A 26,648-nucleotide genomic window follows, 5' to 3' on the forward strand; every position below is an offset into this window, starting at 1 on the left:
TTTATTTTATTTTGTTAGTATGTTTGGTTTTGTTCTCTGTCTCCCCCTTCTAGACTGTGAGCCCACTGTTGGGTAGGGACTGTCTCTATATGTTGCCAGCTTGTACTTCCCAAGTGCTTAGTACAGTGCTCTGCACACAGTAAGCGCTCAATAAATATGATTGATTGATTGATTGATTGATTCCCTCCCTCTTTCCTGAGAAGCAGGAAAGAAGCAGGAGCCTATTGGATAGAGCACAGGCCTGGGAGTGAAAGGACCTGGATTCTAACCCTAGCCCTGCCCCTGGCTGTGTGACCTTGGGCAAGTCACGTCACTTCTTTGGGCTCCCTCCTTCCTGAAAGCAGGATGGCCTAGTGGAAACAGCACGGGCCTGAGCGTTAGAGGACGTAGGGTCTAACCTTCCCTCCACCCCTTATTGGCTGTGTGACCGTGAGCAAGTCACTTTGCTTATCTGGGCCTCAGTTCCCTAATTTGCAAAATGGGGATTCAATATAATAATAATAATAATAATAATTATAATTATAATTATAATAATAATAATGGCATTTATTAAGCACTTACTATGTGCAAAGCACTGTTTGGCCTAGTGGAAAGAGCACCGGCCTGGGAGTTAGAGGATGTAGGGTCTAACCTTGGCCCCACCCCTTACTGGCTGTGTGACTGTGAGCAAATCACTTTGCTTATCTGGGCCTCAGTTCCCTAATTTGCAAAATGGGGATTCAATATAATAATAATAACAATAATAATAATAATAATAATGACATTTATTAAGCACTTACTATGTGCAAAGCACTGTTCTAAGTGCTAGGGAGGTTACAAGGTGATCAGATCATCCCATGGGGGACTCACAGTCTTCATCCCCATTTTACAGATGAGGAAACTGAGGCCCAGAGAAGTGAAGTGACTTGCCCAAAGTCACACAGCTAATTGGCGGAGCCGGGATTTGAACCCATGACCTCTGACTCCAAAGCCTGGGCTCTTTCCACTGAGCCATGCTGCTTCTCTATATCTCTCTTCTCCCTCCTACTTAGACTGTGAGCCATAAGTAGGACCTGATTATTCATTCATCCAATCGTATTTATTGAGCGCTTACCGTGCGCAGAGCACTGTACTAAGCGCTTGGGAAGTACGAGTTGGCAACATATAGAGACGGTCCCTACCCAACAACGGGCTGATTATCTTGTGTCGGTTAGTACGGTGCTTGACACATAGTAAGCACTTAACAAATACCGCAATTATCATTATTATTATTCCTTCCAACACGCACTCATACACACACTCACACCCCTACCCACCCACCCCCATTTTCCCTAGGGGGTTAGAGATCAATCAAGGACATTTATTGAATGCTTACTGTGTGCAGAGCAATGTTCCTAGCTCTTGGGAGAGCTCAGTGCAACAGAGTTGATAGATCCGTTCCCTGTCCACAGTGAGTGTACAGTGCAGGTGGGGAGACAGACATTAAGACAAATAAATAATTTATAATATATCCTGTCCATACCCAGAACCCTGGAGCACAGGTGTACTTCGTCATCCTGTCATCACCATTGTCATAGTCATTAATTTATTGAGCACCTGAGATGTGCACCTTAGAAGCAGCGTGGCTCAGTGGAAAGAGCCTGGGCTTTGTAAATAATTTATAATATATCCTGTCCATACCCAGAACGTTGGAGTGCAAGTGCGCTTCGTCATCCCATCATCGCCGTTGTCATAGTCATTAATTTATCGATTTAATTTATTTAACTTAATTAATAATCATTATTTAAGCATTAATTGATTATTAATGGTTAATTAATTATTATTTATTAATTGATGATTGGTAATTGCTTTGATTTGATTTTTTATTTAATCATTTGATTTATTAATTTACCTTAGAAGCAGCGTGGCTCAGTGGAAAGAGCCCGGGCTTTGGAGTCAGAGATCATGGGTTCAAATGCCGACTCCGCCAATCAATCAATCAATCAATCGTATTTATTGAGCGCTTACTATGTGCAGAGCACTGTACTAAGCGCTTGGGAAGTACAAATTGGCAACACATAGAGACAGTCCCTACCCAACAGTGGGCTCACAGTCTGTGACTTTAGGCAAGTCACTTCACTTCTCTGGGCCTCAGTTACCTCATCTGTAAAATGGGGATTAAAACTGTGAGCCCCCCGTGGGACATGACCACCTTGTAACCTCCACAGCACTTTGCACATAGTAAGCACTTAACAAATGCCATCATTATTATGTGCAGAGCACTGAACTATGCCCTGAGGAGATATTCCCAACTCCTAAGGAGTTTACACTCTAATAGTCTAATAGTCTAATAGTCTTCTAGACTGTGAGCCCACTGTTGGGTAGGGACTGTCTGTATATGTTGCCAACTTGTACTTCCCAAGCACTTAGTACAGTGCTCTGCACACAGTAAGTGCTCAATAAATATGATTGATTGATTAATAACCAACCATTACTAGAGGAATGGGCATCTTAAGGTGGCCCTGTGACTCAGTGCCCCGGCTGAAAACTAGGGAAAGCGATGGGACTGATGAGCTATTGGGAGATCCCCAAGGAGAGGGGCAGGGCATAGCACACAGGACACAGGGCAGCACAGGGCCGCCTCCCCCTCTACCTAATAATAATAATGATGGTATTTGTTAAGCGCTTACTATGTGCAAAGCACCGTTCTAAGCGCTGGGGAGGTTACAAGGTGATCAGGTTGTCCCACGGGGGGCTCGCAGCTTTAATCCCTATTTTCCAGATGAGGTTACTGAGGGCCAGAGAAGTGACTTCCCCCAAGTCACATAGCTGCCAGGATTTGAACCCATGACCTCTGACTCCAGAGCCCAGGCTCTTTCCCCTGAGCCACGCTGCTTCTCATAAGACACCTGAGCAGTATAACTGGGGGTCTGTGAACTAACGGGGGATTTGTTGTGTCTTCCCCAACCATCTTTCCCGCCCATCCGGCCAGCCGCTCACTCCTCCGCCCAGGTCCCGGACCGGCCCACGGCTACGGTGTCCCCGCTTCGCACCCCAAACTCTCCCTCCCGCCTCCCGGCCTCCGCCGTCAGACCCCATCTGGGGACCTCTCCGCAGCTGGTCCAGCAGGCCCCGGCCACCCCCGGAGCCCCGGCGGGCCCCCGGCCCGCGATCCCTCTCACGTCGGCCGCGGCCGCCATCACGCCTCCGAACGTCAGCGCGGCCCACCTGAACAGAGAGGCCGGGCCCGGGCCCGGGGGCGGCCAGCCAACCTCCAGCCCGACCAGTTCAGCCTGTAGAGCCGAGGAGAAGAGCAACGAAAAGGTAAAACCCCACACCCGCTCGGGTTCTCCTGGCACGGCCGGGATTTGCCTAGAGTTAGGCCCTGGGAGTCAGAAGGACCTGGGTTCTAATTCCGCCTCTCGTGGGAGGCCTCAGGCAAGCTGCTTCACTTCTCTGTGACTCAGGTAACTCATTTAATAATAATAATGGCATTTATTAAGCCCTTACTATGTGCAAAGCACTGTTCTAAGCACTGGGAAGGTTGCAAGGTGATCAGATTGTCCCGCGGGGGGCTCACAGTCTTCACCCCCATTTTACAGATGAGGTAGCTGAGGCCCAGAAAAGTGACGTGACTTGCCCAAAGTCACACAGCTGACAACTGGTGGAACTGGGATTTGAACCCATGACCTCTGACTCCAAAGCCCGTGCTCTTTCCCCTGAGCCACGCTGCTTGTCTATTTTGTAAAATGAGGATCAAGACTGGGCGCCCCATGTGTGGCAGGGATTGGGTCCAACCTGATTTGCTTGTATCCACCCCAGCGCTTAGTACAGTGCCTGGCACAAAGAAAGCACTTAACAAATACTACAGTTATTATTATTATTATTATTGTTATTATTATTATCATTATTACCCACTACGGGATGTCCCGTAGCTGGGGTCCTGAGCCCATCCACCGGGAGGGGAGGGGAAGGTGGGAAAGGGAAAGGGAGAGGTTTAGACAGTAGAAGTCCTGCCCTGCTGTGTTTCTCTCTCTCTCTCTCTCTCTTTCTCTCTCTCTCTCTCTCTCTCTCTCTCTCTCCCTCCCTCCCTCCCTCCCTTTTTCATGGCATTTAAGTGTTTACTAAAGACCAGGCTCTGTACTAAGCACTGGGGTGGAAACAAGATAATCCAATTGGAACACAGTCCATGTTCAATATGGAGCTCACAGTCTTCATCCCCATTTCACAGAGGAGGTAACTGAGACTCAGAGAAGTGAAATGACTTCCCCATGAGAAGCAACATGGACTAGCAGGAAGAGCCCGGGCCTCGGAGTCAGAGGACCTGGGTCCTAATCCCAGCGCTGCCACTTGTCTGCTTTGTGACCTTGGGCAAGTGACTTTAATTTTTGGTGCCTCAATCAATCAATCAATCGTATTTATTGAGCGCTTACTGTGTGCAGAGCACTGTACTAAGTGCTTGGGAAGTACAAGTAAGCCTCAGTTTGCTTAACTGTTAAATGGGGGTTCAGTACCTGTTCTCCCTCCTACTTGGACTATGAGCCTCATGTGGGAAAGGAACTGTATCCAACCTAATTAACCCGTACCTACCTCGGTGCTTAGAACAAGTTGTCCTTCCCAAGTGCTTAGTACAGTGCTCTGCACACCGTAAGCGCTCAATCAGTACGACTGAATGAATGAATGAATGAACACACATAGTAAGCGCTTAACACCATAAAAAATGGCGGAGCTGGGATTAGAACCCAGGTCCTTCTGGATCTCAGGACATGGCTCCCTCTCCCATCTCCCCGCCTCAGAAGTGGGGCCCTACGCACCCCCCCCCCCCCAGGTAAGTAGCATCCTGGGCTGCCACTCCTGAGCAGGGAAGAGGTCATGGGTTCAAATCCCGACTCCGCCAATTGTCAGCTGTGTGACTTTGGGCAAGTCACTTCTCTGGGCCCATCTGTAAAATGGGGATTAAGACTGTGAGCCCCCCGTGGGACTACTTGATTACCTTGCATCCTCCCCAGCGCTTAGAACAGTGCTTTGCACATAGTAAGTGCTTAATAAATGCCATTATTATTATTATCATTATCATTATCAGTTAAACCCAACATGATGCTAAAAGTACACACACAAACCTGTATAATCTCACAGTCACTCATTGTGGGCGGGGAATGTGTCTGTTACATTGTTATATTGTCCTCTCCCAAGCTCTTAGTACAGGGCTCTGCACATAGTAAGCGCTCAATAAATATGATTGACCATGAAGAGCATCTTCTATAGATACCTCTGAGAGTGAAAGCCCCCTGGGGGTGTGTGTGTTGCTGAAAAGGTGACTAGGAAACCCCCTTCTCTGACCACACTTGGACAAAGATTGTTTTTAGTTGAGCTGTCGTTCACGTTCAGGCATTGGCTTCACTCTCCATCCCCCCATCTTACCTCCTTCCCTTCCCCACAGCACCTGTATATATATATATATATATATATATATATATATATATATATATATATATATATATATATATATATATATATATATATATATATATATGTTTGTACATATTTATTACTCTATTTATTTATTTTACTTGTACATATCTATTCTATTTATTTTATTTTGTGAGTATGTTTGGTTTTGTTCTCCGTCTCCCGCTTTTAGACTGTGAGCCCACTGTTGGGTAGGGATCGTCTCTATATGTTGCCAACTTCTACTTCCCAAGCGCTTAGTCCAGTGCTCTGCACACAGTAAGCGCTCAATAAATACGATTGATTGATTGATTCCGCCTCCTTCTCTCACAACCCTGCTTTCTTAATTGCAGTGGGCCACTGCATCGGGGGCTCTGAGCTTTCCCGATCGCAGTGGGGCCAGGCTGGTCTCTCCACAGTGGGGACCCCCAGCTTTCTCGATCACAGTGGGCGAGGCTGGTCTCTCCATGTCAGGGATTACCAGATTTCACCTCAGATGCCACGTTGCCCGATGCTCTGTTTGAGCGGAAGCTCTAATCATGTCTTCTGTCCCCTCATTTTCAGTTGCCCCATTTCAGCTGACCATAGAGCAGGTGTTTCGGGCTCCTACCAACTTCCCCATCCCACCTACGAAGCCGTGCGGAGATGCGGTTCACAGCAGGTGTGTCCTCTGACTACCATCCTTAGGATGGGGATGAGGGGAGAGGCAGACTAATTTTACATTTTACATTTGCCATTTTACAGAGAGGCAGAGTAATTGCCAGCTCGCCTACACCAGGTCCCTCCTCCCGGTTCGATGGGATTCATTTATTCATTCATTCATTCATTCAATCGTATTTATTGAGTGCTTACTGTGTGCAGAGCACTGTACTAAGCACTTGGGAAGTACAAGTTGGCAACATGTAGAGACAGTCCCTACCCAACAACAAGTATGTCAGGCCAGCTGGGTGCAGGCTGGGAGGCCAACCCTCAAAGGTTTCCCTCCTCTCTCAGCGGGGCACTAACCTAGAGGTTTCATTCACTCATTCAATCGTATTTATTGAGCGCTTACTGTGTGCAGAGCACTGTACTAAGCGCTTGGGAAGTACAAATCGGCAACATATAGAGACGGTCCCTACCCAACAGCAGGCTCACAGTCTAGAAGGGGGAGACAGACAACGAAACAAAACAAATAGACAGATGTCAGTACCAACAGAATAAATAGAATTATAGCTGTATGCACATCATTAATAAAATAAAAACAGTAATAGATGTGCACAAATAAATTAAAGAGTAATAAATATGTACAAATATATACAAGTGCTGTGGGGAGGGGGCAAGGAGGTAGGGCAGAGGGGGGTGATTGGGGAAGGGAGGAGGAGGAGGAGGAGAGGGAAAGGGGGGGCTCAGTCTGGGAAGGCCTCCTGGAGGAGGTGAATTCTCAGAGAGATTTGAAGGGAGGAAGAGAGCTAGTTTGGCGGATGTGGGGAGGGAGGGCATTCCAGGACAGGAGAAGGACGTGGGCTGGGGATCGACGGCGGGACGGGCGAGAACGAGGGACAGTGAGGAGGTTAGCGGCAGAGGAGCGGAGGGTGAGGGCTGGGCTGGAGAAGGACAGAAGGGAAGGGAGGTAGGAGGGGGTGAGGGGATGGACAGGCTTGAAGCCGAGAGTGAGGAGTTTTTGCTTCATTTGTAGGTTGATAGGCAACCACTGGAGATTTTTGAGGAGGGGAGTGACATGCCCAGAGCGTTTCTGCACAAATGATTGGCGGCAATTACCTGGGCACTTTCAGGAGCACTTGTGAGGTCCTTGTGGGCAGGGAGCATGTCTACCAACTCTGTCGCATTACACTCTGCCAAGCGCTTAGTATAGGGCTCTGCACCCAGGTTCTGACTCCCAGTCCTGTGCTCTAACCAGTAGGTCACGCCGCTTTTTTAGACTGTGAGCCCATTGCTGGGTAGGGACTGTCTCTACATGTTGCCAACTTGTACTTCCCAAGCGCTAAGTACAGTGCTCTGCACACGGTAAGCGCTCAATAAATACGATTGATTGATTTTCCAAGCAGTGTGTATTGAGATTTCAACACAGCAGACTGCTCCTCTCCCACCCCCTTCTCCCACTCCGATCCTTGGAGATTTAAACTCCACGTTGATATTGCCTCTGATCTCCCAGCCACCCCTTCCCTTTCTCTTCTCAATTCTTCTGCTTCACCCCACCTCAGTAATGCCCCAGTGTAGACACATCACCCCGAAGCATCTTGAAACACTGCACCATCTCTAACCACACTAGAGAACCCTTTTTCCTCTCCTCCTCCCCATCCCCCCTGCCCTACCTCCTTCCCCTCCCCACAGCACTTGTATATATTTATACAGATTTATTACTCTATTTTACTTGTACATATTTACTAATCTATTTATTTTGTTAATGATGTGCATATAGCTATAATTCTATTTGTTCTGACGATTTTGACACCTGTCTCCATGTTTTATTTTGTTTTCTGCCCCCTCTAGACTGTGAGCTCGTTGTTGGGTAGGGACCATCTTTCTATGTTGCCAACTTGTACTTCCCAAGTGCTTAGTACAGTGCTCTGCACCCAGTAAGCGCTCAATAAATACGATTGAATGAATGAATGAATGTCTTTACACGTCAATGCTTTTATCCACCTGTAAATTTTTTAACTTTACCTCCCCTGTTGGATGTGCATATAGCTATTAATTCTATTTGTTCTGATGATTTTGACAACCATCTACATGTTTTGTTTTGTTGTCTGTCTCCCCCCTCTAGACTGTGAGCCCGTTGTTGGGTAGGGAACGTCTCTATATTGCCAACTTGTACTTCCCAAGCGCTTAGTACAGTGCTCTGCACACAGTAAGTGCTCAATAAATACGATTGAATGAATGAATGAATGTGGCCTAGTGGAAAGAACAGGGGCCTGGGTGTGAGGAATCGGATTCTAATTTCCACACAGCTACTTGCCTGCAGTGTGTGTTCTTGGGTAAGTCACATAAATTTCTCTGGGACTCAATCTCCTCATCTGTAAAATGGGGGTTCAAACCTGTTCTCCCTTCTACTTAGAAAGTGAATACTGGTTGGGTCAAGGACTGTGTCTAAGCAGATTAGCTTGTATCTACCCCAGCGCTTAGAACAATGCGTGATACATAGAAAGCACTTAATAAATACCATAAAAATTATTATGAGTAGTAGTAATGTTATCATTAATAGTATTATTATTATTACCTCCAACTTACCACTATTTTCCCCAACCTCCTCACCTGCCTCCTTCTTCACAGCCCCCTTTCCTGAACTCTAAATCCACCCTAAAGCTGTGAAGCAACATGGCCTAGTGGGTCATAATAATAATAATAATAATGATGGCATTTGTTAAGCGCTTACTATGTGCAAAGCACTGTTCTAAGCGCTGGGGGGGGGATACAAGGTGATCAGGTTGTCCCGCACGGGGCTCACAGTTATCACCCCCATTTTACAGATGAGGTAACTGAGGCTCCAAGAAGTTAAGTGACTTGCCCAAGGTCACACAGCAGACACATGGTGGAGCCGGGATTTGAACCCATGACCTCTGACTCCAAAGCCCGGGCTCTTTCCACTGAGCCACGCTTGGTCTCGGTAGCGCATAGGCTTGGGAGTCGGAAGACCTGGGTTCTACCCCAGTTCTGCCATGTGTCTGCTGTGTGACCTTGGCCAAGTCACTTCACTTCCCTGTGCCTCAGTCGCCTCACCTGTAAAATAGACTGTGCGCCCTATGTGTCAAACTCGATTATCTTATATCTCCCCCAGCGCTTAGAACGGTGCTTCCCACATAGTAAGCGCTTAACAAATGCCATAATTAGTAGTATTATTCCCTCCTAAATCTCCTCCTCCTCCTACCTCTGCTGACTTAGTCAATAACACAACCATCCTGCCTGGTCCGGAAGCGCAGAATCTCAGTTCATCAATCCATCAGTGGTATTTATTGAATGCTTACTATGTGCAGAGTAATAATAATGATAATAATGGCATTTATTAAGCACTTAGTATGTGCAAAGCACTGTTCTAAGCACTAGGGAGGTTACAAGCTGATCAGGTTGTCCCACGGGGGGCTCACAGTCTTCATCCCCATTTTACAGATCATCATCATCATCAATCGTATTTACTGAGCGCTTACTATGTGCAGAGCACTGTACCAAGTGCTTGGGAAGTACAAATTGGCAACATATAGAGACAGTCCCTACCCAACAGTGGGCTCACAGTCTAAAAGGGGGAGACAGAGAACAAAACCAAACATACTAACAAAATAAAATAAATAGAATAGATATGTACAAGTAAAATAAATAAATAAATAGAGTAATAAATATGTACAAACATATATACAGGTGCTGTGGGGAAGGGAAGTAGGTAAGATGGGGGGGATGGAGAGGGGGACGAGGGGGAGAGGAAGGAAGGAGCTGAGGCGCAGAGAAGTGAAGTGATTTGCCCAAAGTCACACAGCTGACAGCGGAGCCAGGATTTGAACCCATGACCTCTGGCTCCCAAGTCCGGGCTCTTTCCACTGAGCCACGCTGCTGCTGCTTAGAGTAATGCTCTTGAGAGTACAATATAACAGAATTAGCAGACACGTTCCTGGCTCACAACGACCTCATATTTATTACTCTATTTATTTATTTTACTTGTACATATCTATTCTATTTATTTTATTTTGTTAGTATGTTTGGTTTTGTTCTCTGTCTCCCCCTTCTAGACTGTGAGCCCACTGTTGGGTAGGGACCGTCTCTCTATGTTGCCAGCTTGTACTTCCCAAGCGCTTAGTATAGTGCTCTGCACACAGTAAGCGCTCAATAAATATGATTGATTGATTGATTGACCTTAGCTTCATCTTTGACTCCTCCCCCCTCTTCAACTCTTACATTCAATCTATTGCCAGATCCTGCTGATTCTTCCTACTGGTCTTCTGGATCCACCCCTTCCTCTCAATCGATCAATCCATTAACGGTCTATATTAAGCTCTTAGTAGATTAAAAAATTGATATAAAGTTTTTAATGTGTGCAGAGCACTGTCAATAATAATAATACTAATATCTGTGGTATTTGTTAAGCGCTTACTGTGTGCCAAGCGTTGCGTTAAGCCCTGGTGTAGATACAAGCTCTCCAGGTTCCATATGGAGCTCACAGTCTAAGCGCTGGGGTGGAGACAGGCTAACTGGCTCGGTCCCCCGTGGGGCTCCCAGTCTTCATCCCCATTTTACAGATGAGGTAGCTGAGGCCCAGAGAAGTGAAGTGACTTGCTCAGGGTCACACAGCAGATAAGTGATGGAGTCAGAATTAGAACCCAGGTCTTTCTGGCTCCCGCACCTATGCTCCATCTACTTTCGCTCATTCATTCAATCGCATTTATTGAGTGCTTAGTGTGTGCGGAGAACTGTACTAAGCGCTTGGGAAGTACTGTGAGCCCACTGTTGGGTAGGGACTGTCTCTATATGTTGCCAATTTTTACTTCCCAAGCGCTTAGTACAGTGCTCTGCACACAGTAAGTGCTCAATAAATACAATTGATTGACTGGTTGATTGATTACAAGTTGGCAACGTATAGAGACAGTCCCTACCTAACAGTGGGCTCACTGTCTATTGGTCATGCTGCTTTGATTAGAACCCAGGCCTCATAATGATAATAATAATAATAATGGCATTTGTTAAGCGCTTACGATGTGCCAAGCACTGTTCTAAGCACTGGGAGGGATATAAGGTAATTTGTCACAGTCTGAATCCCCATTTTACAGATGAGGCCCATAGAAGTGAAATCAATCAATCAATCAATCAATCGTATTTATTGAGCGCTTACTGTGTGCAGAGCACTGTACTAAGCGCTTGGGAAGTACAAGTTGGTAACATATAGTGACAGTCCCTACCCAACAGTGGGCTCACAGTCTAAAAGGGGGAGACAGAGAACAAAACCAAACATACTAACAAAATAAAATAGAATTGATATGTACAACATCAGATTGAGAAGCAGCGTGGCTCAGTGGATAGAGCCTGGGCTTTGGAGTCAGAGGTCATGGGTTCAAATCCCTGCTCTGCCAATTGTCAGCTGTGTGACTTTGGGCAAGTCACTTCGCTTCTCTGGGCCTCAGTTCCCTCATCTGGAAAATGGGGATGAAGACCGTGAGCCACCTGTGGGACAACCTGATCACCTTGTAACCTCTCCAGCGCTTAGAACAGTGCTTTGCACATAGTAAGTGCTTAATAAATGCCATTATTATTATTATCATTATTACAAGTAAAATAGAGTAATAAATATGTACAAACAAATATACATATATACAGGTGCTGTGGGGAAGGGAAGGAGATAAGATGAGTAAGGTAAGAAATGAAGTAGGAAATGACTTCCCCAAACTCACACAGCTAAGTGGAAGAGTCATCAATCGCATTTATTGAGTGCTTACTATGTGCAGAGCACTGTACTAAGCGCTTGGGAAGTACAAATTGGCAACATATAGAGACAGTCCCTACCCAACAGTGCACTCACAGTCTAAAAGGGGGGGGGGGGGCAGAGTCAGGATTAGAACCCATTACCTCAGACTCCCAAGCCTGGGCTCTTTCCACTGAGCCACGCTGCTTCACCACTGCCAGTCCAGCGTTCTTAACTCCGGGAAGATCTCCACCGGGAAGGCCCTAGGGAAGTGAAAACGGTATTCCGGACAGCGTGGCCGGATCCAAAACTCTCTGTGTATGTTACACGGGAGAAGCTTCGCAGCCCCAGTGTGATGCCAATAAGGGCTTCTCCCATTTTAACATGGACAGAGAGTTTTGGATACATGCTCGGAAGCAAATCACATCCCTCCTTTAGAAGCAGCGTGGCATAATGGATAGAGCACGGACTTGGGAGTCGGGGGCGTCATGGGTTCTAATCTTGGCTCCGCCACTTGTCTGCTGTGTGACTTTGGGCAAGTCACATCACTTCTGTGGGCCTCCGTTCCCTCATCTGAAAAATGGGGCTGAAGGCTGGGAGCCCTCCGTGGGACAGCCTGATCACCTTGTAACCTCCCCAGCACTTAAAACGGTTCTTGGCACATAGTAAGTGCTTAATAAATGCCATTATTATTATTATTATTATTATTATTATTATCTGAAAAATGGGGATTAAGACTGTGAGCCCCCTGTGGGACAACCTGATCACCTTGTAACCTCCCCAGTTCTTGGCACGTAGTAAGCACTTAATAAATGCTATCATCATTATTATTATTGTCACGTCACTTCTCTGTGCCTCAGTTACCTCATCTGTAAAATGGCGATTAAGACTGTGAGCCCCACGTGGGGTGACCCGATCACCTTGTAACCTCCCCAGCGCTTAGAACAGTGCTTTGCACATAGTAAGTGTTTAATAAATGCCATCATTATTATTATTATTATTATTATCTGAAAAATGGGGATTAAGACTGTGAGCCCCCCGTGGGACAACCTGATCACCTCGTAGCCTCCCCAGCACTTAGAACAGTTCTTGGCACGTAGTAAGCGCTTAATAAATGCCATCATCATTATTATTATTGTCACGTCACTTCTCTGTGCCTCCGTTACCTCATCTGTAAAATGGGGATTAAGACTGTGAGCCCCATGTGGGGTGACCCGATCACCTTGTAACCTCCCCAGCACTTAGAGCAGTGGAAAGTGGCTCAGTGGAAAGAGCATGGGCTTTGAAGTCAGAAGTCATGGGTTCAAATCCCTGCTCTGCCAATTGTCAGCTGTGTGACTTTGGGCAAGTCATTTAACTTCTCTGTGCCTCAGTTCCCTCATCTGTAAAATGGGGATTGCCTGTGAACCCCCCCGTGGGACAACCTGATCACCTTGTATCCTCCCCAGCACTTAGAACAGTGCGTTGCACATAGTAAGTGCTTAACAAATGCCATCATTATTATTATTATTATTTGCACATAGTAAGCGCTTAATAAATGCCATCATTATTATTATTATCTGAAAAATGGGGATTAAAACTGTGAGCCCCCCGTGGGACAACCTGATCACCTTGTAACCTCCCCAGCACTTAGAACAGTTCTTGGCACATAGTAAGCGCTTAATAAATGCCATCATTATTATTATTATTATTATTATTAAGTCACGTCACTTCTCTGTGCCTCAGTTACCTCATCTGTAAAATGGGGCTGAAGACCATGAGCCCTCCGTGGGACAACCTGATCACCTTGTAACCTCCCCAGCACTTAGAACAGTTCTTGGCACATAGTAAGTGCTTAATCAAACAATCAATCAATCAATCAGTCGTATTTATTGAGCGCTTACTGTGTGCAGAGCACTGTACTAAGCGCAAGTTGTCAACATATAAATGCCATCATTATTATCATTATTAAGTCATGTCACTTCTCTGTGCCTCAGTTCCCTCATCTGTAAAATGGGGATTGAGACTGTGAGCCCCAAATGGGACAGGGACTCTGTCCAACTTGATTTGCAAGTATCCACCCCAGCGCTTAGTATACCGGCTCTGCCACTTGTCCGTTGTGTGACCTTGGGCAAGTGACTTCACTTCTATATGTATGTATATATGTTTGTACATATTTATTACTCTATTTATTGTACTTGTACATATCTAGTCTATTTTATTTTGTTAATATGTTTTGTTTTGTTGTCTGTCTCCCCCTTCTAGACTGTGAGCCCACTCTTGGGTAGGGACTGTCTCTATATGTTGCCAACTTGTACTTCCCAAGTGCTTAGCACAGTGCTCTGCACACAGTAAGTGCTCAATAAATACGATTGATTGATTGATTGATTCTGCACACAGTAAGCGCTCAATAAATACGATTGATTGATTGATTGATTCTCCATGCCTCAGTTACCTCACCTGCAAAACGGGGGTTGAGACTTTGAACCCTATGTGGGACGGGGGCTGCGTCCAACCCGATTGGCGTGTATTCACCGCCACGCTTAGCACAGGGCCTGGAACACAGCAAGCGCTTAACAAATACCATAGTTATTATTACAGTGCCAGGCACATAGTAAGCACTTAATGAACACCATTATTATTCTTTAGACAGCACAGGGGTCAGGGGCTAAAGATCCCCGGGGATGGGGGTGGGTGGGGTGAGTAGGAAGGTCACGGCCGGAGATCACAACCCGACCAAGCTGCGTTTGGAAATGGGTCGTGCATCGCCAGAGTGAGAAACGCGGCCTGCATTCCCACTGAGGACACTGAAATTAGCTTTAATGAAGCCTAAATTAGCTTTAATGAAGCCGCAGTAACCTCCGATATCCTGGTGAGTGGCACAGAATAAACAAACACCTGTATATATGTATATATGGCTGTACATATTTATTACTCTATTTATTTATTTATTTATTTTACTTGTACATATCTATCCTATTTATTTTATTTTGTTGGTATGTTTGGTTTTGTTCTCTGTCTCCCCCCTTTTAGACTGTGAGCCCACTGTTGGGTAGGGACTGTCTCTATGTGTTGCCAATTTGTACTTCCCAAGCGCTTAGTACAGTGCTCTGCACATAGTAAGCGCTCAATAAATACGATTGATGATGATGATGATTCGGGAGACAGCAGGAGAGTTTAGAGTCGGGAAGGAAGCCTTTGGCGGAGGTTGCACGGAGTTCCCAGATTAGTACGTCTGGGCCTTCACGTCAACATCCCTGAGAACCCTGTTCTCTTCCCGGCTCAACGAATTTTGGGACGGATAACAGTAATAATAATAATAATAGCATTTATTAAGCACTTACTATGTGCAAAGCGCTGGAGAGGTTACAGGTGATCAGGTTGTCCCACGGGGGGCTCACGGTCTTAAGCCCCATTTTACAGATGAGGTCACTGAGGCCCAGAGAAGTTAAGTTCATTCATTCAATCGTATTTATTGAGCGCTTACGGTGTGCAGAGCACTGGACTAACCGCTTGGGAAGTACAAGTTGGCAACATATAGAGATGGGCCCTACCTGACAGTGGGCTCACAGTCTAGAAGGGGGAAACGGAGAACAAAACAAAACATATTAACAAAATAAAATAATTAGAATAAATATGTACAAATAAAATAGAGTAATAAAACAAATAAATGGAGTAATAAAATATATAAATAGAGTAATAAAATAAATAAATAGAGTGACTTGCCCAAGGTCACACAGCTGACAATTGGCAGAGCCGGGATTTGAACCCATGACCTCTGACTCCAAAGCACGTGTTCTTTCCAATCAATCAATCAATCATATTTATTGAGCACTTACTGTGTGCAGAGCACTGTACTAAGCACTTGGGAAGTACAAATTGGCAACATATAGAGACAGTCCCTACCCAACAGTGGGCTCACAGTCTAGAAGGGGGAGACAGAGAACAAAACCAAACATATTAACAAAATAAAATAAATAGAATAGATATGTTCAAGTAAAATGAATAGAGTAATAAATATGTACAAAATATGTCCACTGAGCCACGCTGCTTCAGTGGGTGAAATGGATGAAATGGATCCCCCTCGAGACTGTAAGCACCTTATGGCCAGGGATTATCTCTATTATATTGTTATATTTTACCCTTCCAAGCCCTTAGTACAGTGCTCTGCACCCAATAAGCACCCAATAAATACAACTGATTGATTGATGCAATAAATAAATTGCAGTTATTGAGCGCTTTCTGTGAGGCGAGAACTGTACTAAGCGTTTGGGAGAATATTGTGTAAGAGTTAGTAGACACATCCCCTCCCACACGAAGCTTACAGTCTAGAGGGGGAGACAGATGCCAGTGTAAATAAATTATGGAGATATATAAAGAACTGTGAGCCTGAGGATGGGGTGAATAAAAGGTGCAAATCCGAGGGCAAATCTCAGTGGAAGGGTAATGCGGAAGGGAGTGAGAGAAGAGGAAATGAGGGATTACTTGGGAAAGGCCTCTTGGAAGAGCTATGATTTTAGGAGCGGTTTGGACTTGGGAAAAGTAGTCGGTCAAATAACCAGCATGACTTCGTGGAAAGAGCCCGGGCTTTGGAGTCAGAGGTCATGGGTTCAAATCCCGGCTCTGCCACTTGTCAGCTGTGTGACTTCGGGCAAGTCACTTCACTTCTCTGGGCCTCAGTTACCTCAACTGTAAAATGGGGATGAAGACTGTGAGCCCCCCGTAGGACAACCTGATCACCTTGTAACCTCCCCAGCGCTTAGAACGGTGCTTTGCACATAGTAAGCGCTTAATAAATGCTATCATTATTATTATTATTATAAGAAGGGGTGGGAAGTTCCAAGCCAGGGGCAGGATGTAGACAAGGGGTTGCCAAAAGGTTGCAGAACTTTTTGTTTGTTTGTATTTTCTGGAATTTGTTAAGTGCTTATTATGTGCCAGGCACTGTTCTAAGCTCTGGGACAGATACGAGGTAATCAAATTGGACACAGGCCCTGTCCCACATGGGTCTCACAGTCATAATCCCCATTTTACAGTTGAGGTAACTGAGGCACAGAGAAATTAAGTGACTTTTCCAAGGTCACACAACAGACAAGTTGTGGAGCTGGGACTAGAACCCAGGTCCTTCCAACTCCCAGGCCCCTGCTCTATCCACTAGGCAATATTAATAATAATAATGATGATGATGGCATTTATTAAGCGCTTACTATGTGCAAAGCACTGTTCTAAGCGCTGGGGAGGTTACAAGGTGATCAGGTTGTCCCACAGGGGGCTCACAGTCTTAATCCCCATTTTACAGATGAGGTAACTGAGGCACAGAGAAGTGAAGTGACTTGCCCAAAGTCATACAGCTGACAAATGGCGGAGACGGGATTTGAACCCATGACCTCTGACTCCAAAGCCCATGTTCTTTCCACTGAGCCACGCTGCTTCTCTATTACTTTTCAATTATTTCATCAAGGGTTGTCCAGGTAACCTCAAAGCCTCCTTCTAGGCTGAAAAGGATCAGATGTTGCTATATCTTCAAAATTCCAATAAATAATAATAATCATAACCGTATTTGTTAAGTGCTTACAATGTCCCAAGCACGGTGGTAGATACAGGATAATCTGTATATATGTATATATGTTTGTACATATTTATTACTCTATTTATTTATTTATTTTACTTGTACATATCTATTCTATTTATTTTATTTGTTAGTATGTTTGGTTTGGTTTTCTGTCTCCCCCTTTCAGACTGTGAGCCCACTGTTGGGTAGGGACCGTCTCTATATGTTGCCAACTTGTACTTCCCAAGCACTTAGTACAGTGCTCTGCACACAGTAAGCGCTCAATAAATACGATTGAATGATTGATCCCACCTGTCTAAGTAGGAGGGAGGACAGCTATTAAATTCCCATTTTGCAAAAGAGGGAACAGAGTCTCAAAGAATTTAAGTGACTTGCCCAAGACCACACAGCAGGCAAGTGGCGGAGTCAAGATTGGAACTCAGTTCCTCCGACTCTCATTCCCGTGTTCTTTCCATTAGTCCACACTGCTTTTCAGTTATTAAGCGCTTAGTACAGTGCTCTGCACATAGTAAGCGCTCAATAAATACGATTGATGATTTCCTCAACAGCTCTTAAGAGACTCACTCATTCCCTCTTATGGCAACGATTTTGTTCTTCAGCTCCTGGAACTAAGTTTATGCGGTTCAAGAAGTTTACCTCAAGAAAGAGATTGTTAAAGCCCTCACTATCCATTCACTCTGGAGTAATAATAATAATAATAATAATAATAATAATAATAATAATAATAATAATGGCATTCATTAAGCACTTATTTTGTGCAAAGCGCCGTTCTAAGCGCTGGGGAGGTTTCCAGGTGATCAGGTTGTCCCATGGGGGGCTCACAGTCTTCATCCCCATTTTACAGATGGGGGAACTGAGGCCCAGAGAAGTGAAGTGACTTGCCCAAAGTCACACAGCTGACAATTGGCGGAGCTGGGATTTGAACCCATGACCTCTGACTTCAAAGCCCGGGCTCTTTCCACTGAGCCACGCTGCTTCTCTGAGCTACACTGCTTCTCTAGGGCTGAGCTCTCCTCAAACTGAATTCCATTTCATCCAGGAGAAGGGAAAGCTTGATATTGGGATCTCATTCATTCATTCAATCATATTTATTGAGCACTTACTGTGTGTAGAGCACTGTACTAAGCGCTTGGGAAGTGCAAGTTGGCAACATATAGAGACGGTCCCTATTCCAAGAAGGTTGCTGGAAGTGGGAGAGGGGAGGTTTTTCTTCTCAGAGCGGGAGAGATTTATGCTCCTGAGAATTCTTTCTCCCTTTCAACTCATTTGTGCCTCTAATAATAATGATGGTATTTGTTAAGCGCTTACTATGTGCAAAGCACTGTTCTAAGCACTGGGGAGGTTACAAGGTGATCAGGCTGTCCCACGGGGGGCTCACAGTCTTAATCCCCATTTTCCAGATGAAGTAACTGAGACCAAGTTGTACTTCCCAAGCGCTTGGTACAATGCTGTGCACACAGTAAGCGCTCAATAAATACGATTGAATGAATGAATTAATGAGGCCCAGAGAAGTGAAGTGACTTGCCCGAAGTCACACAGCTGACAGTTGGCGGAGCCGGGATTTGAACCCATGACCCCTGACTCCAAAGCCCGGGCTCTTTCCACTGAGCCACGCTGCTTCCCCGCTGTAAACCTAATCACCACCATCATCATCATCATCATCATCCTGAGGAGCAGCATGGCTTAGTGGAAAGAACACGGGCCTGGGAATCAAAGGACCTGAGTTCCAATCCCAGCTCTGCCAACTGCTGTGTGAACTTGGGCGAGTCATTTAAGTAACTTCTCTGTGCCTCGGTTTCTTCAACCGTATAAAGGGGATTAAATACCTGTTGTCCCTCCTACTTAGACTGTCAGCCCTATGTGGTACAGGGACTGTATCTAATTGGATTAACTTGTGTCTATTCCAGTGCTTAAAACCCTGCTTGACAAGCACTTAACAAAAAAATTCAATAATAATCAGTAGCAGCAGCAAGAGGATTGGCTTGAGTGTCTTCTGTGTGAAAAGTTCCAAACTGGGCGCCTTTTTATGTGCCGAGTACTGTACTGAGCTCCTGATGTGCACAGAATATCATAGGGGGAGGCTACAGGGTGGCTCAGTGGAAAGAGCCCGGGCTTGGGAATCAGAGGTCATGGGTTCTAATCCCAACTCCACCACATGTCTGCTGTGTGACCTTGGGCAAGTCACTTAACTTCTCTGAGCCTCGGTTACCTCCTCTGTAAAATGGGGATGAAGACTGTGAGCCCCCTGTGGGACAACCTGATCACCTGGTAACCTCCCCAGCGCTTAGAACAGTGCTTTGCACATAGTAAGCGCTTAATAAATGCCATTATTATTATTATTATTATCTGAGACTCGGTTACCTCATCTGTAAAATGGAGATGAAGACTGTGAGCCCCACGTGGGACAACCTGATCACCTTGTAACCTCCCCAGCGCTTAGAACAGCGCTTTGCACGAAGTAAGCGCTTAATAAATGCCATTATAAAGCAGCCAGAGTCAGGATCACAAAGCATGGTTATAAATTCTAGCAAAATGGCCTGCCTCTAATGATGCTAATTCATTCAGTCGTATTTATTGAGCGCTTACTGTGGGCAGAGGAGGTTGGCGGTAAAAAAAAAAAAAAAGCGCTTTTATTTTCAGTCAAACTTTTTAAATATGCTATGAAAGCAGACAGTTACATGTTTCCTTACAAAACCAGCCTGGTACGTTCCATAAGGCATGTGGGCCTTATCTATTCTATGTATTTTATATCTATTCTATTTATTTTATATCTATTCTATTTATTTTATTTTGTTAATATGTTTGGTTTTGTTCTCTGTCTCCCCCTTGTAGACTGTGAGCCCACTGTTGGGTAGGGACCGTCTCTAGATGTTGCCAACTTGTACTTCCCAAGCGCTTAGTACAGTGCTCTGCACACAGTAAGCGCTCAATAAATACAATTGATTGATTGATTGATTGGGCTCAGACCCTCTTTAAAAACTTCCTCCTGCTTATTCCTACTGCTCCAAGGGAAATACATCTTCGTGAAATAAGGCCCAGCTTTCTGCCCAGCAGAGTCGGCTGCAGTTTCACTGGGGGCGACCGTCGGCCTGGGAATCAGAAGGATCTGGGTTCTAATTCATTCAATCGTATTTATTGAGCGCTTACTGTGTACAGAGCACTGTACTAAGCGCTTGGGAAGTACAAGTCGGCAACACATAGAGACGGTCTCTACCTAACGACGGGCTCACAGTCAGCTCCGCCACTTGTCTGCTGTGTGAACCTGGGCAAGTCACTAGACTCTAAGCTTCTTGTGGACAGGGAATGTCACCGTTTATTGTTGTGTTGTACTTTCCAAAGCACATAGTACAGTGCACTGCGCACAGTAAGCACTCGATAAATGCGATTGAATGAATGAATGAACTTCTCTGTACCTCAATTCCCTCACCTGTAAAATGAGGATTAAGATTGCGAGCCCCATTTGGGACAAGGAATGTGTCTGACCTGATTACCTTTTTAATTTGTTCAATCGTATTTATTGAGCGCTTACTGTGTGCAGAGCACTGTACTAAGCGCTTGGGAAGTACAAATTGGCAACATATAGAGACGGTCCCTACCCAACAGTGGGCTCACAGTCTAGAAGTCTACCTTGTATCTACTCCAGCGCTTAGAACAGTGCTTGGGACATAGAAAGTGCTTAACAAAAATCATCATCATGATAATAATTATTATTGTTTCTTTTTCTCGGGGAGCGGGGAGGGGCTGATCCCATTCTGGCTGGACCCTGGGATTGGAGTCAGGTGTGTATGTGACAGAGGGTCTGAGCCTGTCTGCCTGGCCCAGGGACCCCCGCTCTGGCCTAGGTCGCATGTTTCAGACCCCTGACACTCTTTTTATTCTACCCGTTAAGTGCTTATTATGTGCCAGGCATCGTACTAACACTGGTGTGGATACAAGTTAACCAGGTTGGACGCAGTCCCTGCCCCACAAAGGGGCTCACAGTCTTAATCCCCATTTTACAGATGAGGAAACTGAGGCACAGAGAAGTGAAATGACTTGTCCAGGATTAGAATCCAGGTCCTTCTGATTCCAAGGCCCGTGCTCTATTCACTAGGCCAAGCACTTTCTTTCTTTTTGAGTGATGATGACTGGAAACTGAAAAACTGAACAGATGTCCCTTTCAGGATCTTCAATTCTTGTCCCCCTCTGTCTGCTCTCCCCCTTGATCAGCTGTGGACCATCAGGCCCATATTTCCAGCTGAGGAAGCCTAGGTTTTCCAAAACCCCTCCGAACCCCCCTATTGCCTGGGAAACTCCCAGGCACCCAAACCTGGGACATAGAGCCGGAATTCCAGGGTGCCAAGTTGCCACACTCCAGGCTCAAATCCCGGGACTTTAAGAGACACGTTCAGCTGATGACACTGTCACTAGCTTGGACAACTTTGATGTCCACGTGGGATGGGGAGAGAGGGTCCAGGCTGTAGAATCCATCGACGGATTGCTGCTGGGACATTTCTTCATCAAATTTTGGAGAAAACCTCCAAATTTTGGAGAAAATTTAGCAGAGTTTTGGAGAAAAGCTCTATATTTGTGGGATTTAACCATCTGAACGTGAACCTGGGGTTCTGCTACTTGAGGTCTGGCCTCTAAACTCTAATTCAGGGTTACTGTGACTCCTTAGTACAAGTAGTAGCAGAAATAGAAGTAATGCCAGCAATAATACTATTAATAGAAGTAGTCACCCCATCGCCCCTATTCCCTCCCTCTGCTCTACCCCTCTCTCATCCCCACAGCCTTGCGTTTATATGTACATATTTATCATTTGATTAATTTTATTAATAATGTGTATATAGCTATAATTCTATTTATTTATATTAGCGCTACTGATGCCTCTCCACTTGTTTTGCTTTGTTTCATTGTCTGTCTCCCTCCTTCTGGACTGTGAGCCCGTTGTTGGGTAGGGATTGTCTCTATTTGTTGCTGAAGTGTTCTTTCCAAATGCTTAGTACAGTGCTCTGCACACAGTAAGCGTTCAATAAATATGACTGAATGAATGAATCCATAGAAGTAGTAGTAATAAGTAGAAATAGTAATTGGAGTAGTACTAGCTATAGAAGTAGCATAGAGAAGCAGTATGTCTCAGAGGAAAGAGCCCAGGCTTTGGAGTCAGAGGTCATGGGTTCAAATCCTGTCTCTGCCACTTGTCAGCTGTGTGACTTTGGGCAAGCCACTTCACTTCTCTGAGCTTCAGTTCCCTCATCTGTAAAATGGGGATTAAACTGTGAGCCCCACATGGGACAACCTGATCACCTTGTAACCTCCAACGCTTAGAACAGTACTTTGCACATAGTAAGTGCTTAATAAATGCCATCATTATTATTATTATTTATTATCTATAATTCTATTTATTTATATTAATGCTACTGATGCCTGTCTACTTGTTTTGCTTTGTTTCATTGTCTGTCTCCCTCCTTCTAGACTGTGAGCCCGTTGTTGTGTAGGGATTGTCTCTATTTGTTGCCTAATTGTTCTTTCCAAACGCTTAGTACAGTGCTCTGCACACAGTAAGCGTTCCATAAATATGACTGAATGAATGAATCTATAGAAGTAGTAGTAATAAGTAGAAATAGTAATCGGAGTAGTACTAGCTATAGAAGTAGCATAGAGAAGCAGTGTGGCTCAGAGGAAAGAGCCCAGGCTTTGGAGTCAGAGCTCATGGGTTCGAATCCCGGCTCCACCAATTGTCAGCTGTGTGACTTTGGGCAAGTCACTTCACTTCTCTGGGCCTCAGTTCCCTCATCTGTAAAGTGGGGATTAATGTGAGCCCCCCATGGGACAACCTGATCACCTTGGAACCTCCCCAGCACTTAGAACAGTGCTTGGCACACAGTAAGCGCTTAATAAATGCCATCATTATTATTAGTAGTAGTAATAGACGTAGAAGGAGTAGTAGTAATAATGATGGCATTTGTTAAGCGCTTACTATGTGCCAAGCACTGTTCTAAGCGCTGAACTAATGCAGTGCTCTGTACACAGTAAGCGCTCAATGAATACGATCGAATGAATGAGTGACTAGTAGTAGGTATATCACAATAATCAATCAATCGTATTTATTGAGCGCTTACTATGTGCAGAGCACTGTACTAAGCGCTTAGCACTGTACTAAAAAAAATAATAGTAGCAGGACCAGTACTGTTGCTGAATTGTACTTCCCAAGCGCTTAGTACAGTGCTCTGCATACAGTAAGTGCTCAATAAATACGATTGAATACTAGTGGAAGTAGAAGTAATAGTAGTGGTATCTATAGAAAGAATACTACTGAGACTGCAAGCTTGTAGCGAGCAGGGAACGTATCTACCGATTCCATTCTAATAATACTCTCCCAAGGGCTTATATTTGTACCTATTTATTACTCCATTATTTTATTAATGATGTGTATTTAGCTATAATTCTATTTATCTACTCTGATGCTATTGACACCTGCTTTCTTGCTTTGTTTAGTTGTCTGTCTCCCCCTTCTAGACTGTGAGCCCGTTGTTGGGTAGGGACTGGCTCTATCTGCTGCCAATTTGTACTCTCCCGAGCGCTTAGTCTAGTGCTCTGCACAGAGTAAGCTCTCAATAAATGCCACTTTTGATTGATAATAACAGTAGTAGTAGTGACCTCATCTGTGAAATGGTGATTAAGACTGTGAGCCCCACGGGGCTTATTATTTTTTAGTAGTAGCAGGGTAATAATAGAAGTAGTAGAAGCAGCAGCCGAGTAGAAGTTGTGGTAGCAGCAGTAGCTGTAGAATAATAATAATAATGATGGCATTTATTAAGCGCTTACTATGTGCAAAGCGCTGTTCTAAGTGCTGGGAAGGTTACAAGGTGATCAGGTTGTCCCACGGGGAGTTCACTGTCTTCATCCCATTTTACAGATGAGGGAACTGAGGCACAGAGAAGTATGGCCTAGTGGCTAGAGCCCGGGCCTGGGAGTTAGAAGGTCATGGGTTCTAGTTCCAGCTCCACCACTTGTCTGCTGTGTGGCCTTGGGCAAGTCACTTCACTTCTCTGTGCCTCAGTTACCTCATCTGTAAAATGAGGATTAAGACTGTGAGCCCCACGGGGGACAACCTGATCATCTTGTCACCTCCCCAGCGCTTAGAACAGTGCTTTGCACATAGTAAGCGCTTAACAAATGCCATCATTATTATTATTTTTAAGTAGTAGCAGGGTAATAATAGAAGTAGTAGAAGCAGCAGCAGAGTAGAAGTTGTGGTAGCAGCAGTAGCTGTAGTATAATAATAATAACGATGATGGCATTTATTAACTGCTTACATGTGCAAAGCACTGTTCTAAGCGCTGGGGAGGTTACAAGGTGATCAGGTTGTCCCTCGGGGGGGTTCACCATCTTCATCCCCATTTTACAGATAAGGGAACTGAGGCACAGAGAAGTATGACCTAGTGGCTAGAACCCAGGCCTGGGAGTTAGAAGGTCATGGGTTCTAGTCCCAGCTCCACCACTTTGCTGTGTGGCCTTGAGCAAGTCACTTCACTTCTCTGTGCCTCAGTTACCTCATCTGTAAACTGGGGATTAAGACTGTGAGTCCCATGCGGGACAGGGACTGCATCCAACTCGATTTGCCTGTATCCACTCCTGTGCTTAGTACAGTGCACGGCACATAGCAAGCGCTCAACAAATACCACAATTATATTAGTAGTAGCAGCAGCAGTGGTAGCAGTAGAGCAGTAGCAGCATCTATTGAGCTCCCATTTGATGCAGTACACTGTACTAGATGCCAGGGAAGCCCAGAATAAATAAGTGGCCCATTCCTTGACCACTAGAAGTTCATCCTCTAACAGGAGAGGCAAACCTCAAAGTGTTTGCATCATTCCCTCTGTAAAGGGCCGACATTACAGCAGGTGGGCCGACCATAAGGAGGACATAAAGCTTTCCATTGCCCACCTGCAGGAGAAAAGAAAATGACTTGAATGGGCCTCAGCTCCATAGTTAGCAATCCCACATGAAAAGATTCCTTCATTAACCTGGATTCAGGCTTATCAAATAATTTGGAAAAAGGGCTAATGACTCAGCTCAGACTCCCACCTCGTCAATGCTCAGCTATAAAGGAACTTTAATGGCTTCCAAAAGAAAAATACCAGTTAAGCCCCCGTGTGCATTCTAATTTCGGCTCCGCCACTTGCCAGTTGTGTGTCCTTGGGACTTCTATGGGCCTGAATTTCCTCATCTGTAGAACGGGAATTAAATACTTGTTCTCCCCAATCTGGGACAGAGACTGCATCTGATAGGACTGTATTGTAGCTATTACAGGTTATTAGCTTTTTTACTTTTACAGGTTATTAGCTTTTTATTGTAGCTATTACAGGTTATTAGCTTCCTTCCTCTCACCCTCGTCCCCCTCTCCATCCCCCCATCTTACCTCCTTCCCTTCCCCACAGCACCTGTATATATGTATATATGTTTGTACATATTTATTACTCTATTTATTTATTTTACTTGTACATATCTATTCTATTTATTTTATTTTGTTAGTATGTTTGGTTTTGTTCTCTGTCTCCCCCTTTTAGACTGTGAGCCCACTGTTGGGTAGGGACTGTCTCTATATGTTGCCAACTTTTACTTCCCAAGCGCTTAGTACAGTGCTCTGCACACAGTAAGCACTCAATAAATATGATTGATTGATTGATTGATTGATTACAGTGCCTAGAATGGGGCTTGGCACATAGTAAGTGTTTAGCAAATATTATTATTATCATTGTCATTATTTTTCAATGTTATTTGTTAAGCGCTTACTAGGTGCCAGGCAGTATATTGAGTGATGGGGTAGACACAAGATGATCAGGTTGGACAGAGTCTGTGTCCCACCTGGGGCTCACAGTCTTAATCCCCGTTTTACAGATAACTGAGGCACAGAGAAATTAAGTGACTCGCTCAAAGTCACACAGCAGACAAGTGGCAGAGCCTGGGATAAGAACCCAGATCCTTTGACACCCAGGCTCTTTCTCTTTCCACAAGGCCAAGCTCATTCTTATTATTCATTAACCCCTTTTCTGGGGTGGCTCGAATTTTCAGTAAAAGAACCTGAGAATCTGAGAGCTAGTCCAAAACCTGAGGTGAATGACAAAAAAACAACAACCAATCCACCGGGTATAGTAACCCATGTCGAGGCAGAGAAAGCGAGCGTTTAAGGCTGGTTTCATGGTAATCAGGAGTGGCAAGGAGTGCGTATTTGAATGTGTGTGTGTGTCTGGTAACAGCGACCAAATCTAATTAGATGTGTTGTGTGTGCTCCGCTTCCCCAAGTGCTCACACATACACACACACACT

At 45.0% G+C, this 26,648-nt stretch overlaps 1 protein-coding gene across 1 annotated transcript in view; it reads left to right on the forward strand.

Moving 5' to 3' along the window:
- SH3RF3 (SH3 domain containing ring finger 3) overlaps positions 1 to 26,648 on the forward strand; it is a 397,785-nt gene that overhangs the window by 326,837 nt on the left and 44,300 nt on the right. The window contains exon 14 of the mRNA XM_038742700.1: positions 2,951 to 3,282. Coding sequence (XP_038598628.1) covers positions 2,951 to 3,282 — 332 coding nt within the window. The remainder of the gene's footprint in view (positions 1 to 2,950; positions 3,283 to 26,648) is intronic.

The sequence above is a fragment of the Tachyglossus aculeatus genome, chromosome 2, assembly GCF_015852505.1.
Source record: "Tachyglossus aculeatus isolate mTacAcu1 chromosome 2, mTacAcu1.pri, whole genome shotgun sequence".
Taxonomy (NCBI): domain Eukaryota; kingdom Metazoa; phylum Chordata; class Mammalia; order Monotremata; family Tachyglossidae; genus Tachyglossus; species Tachyglossus aculeatus.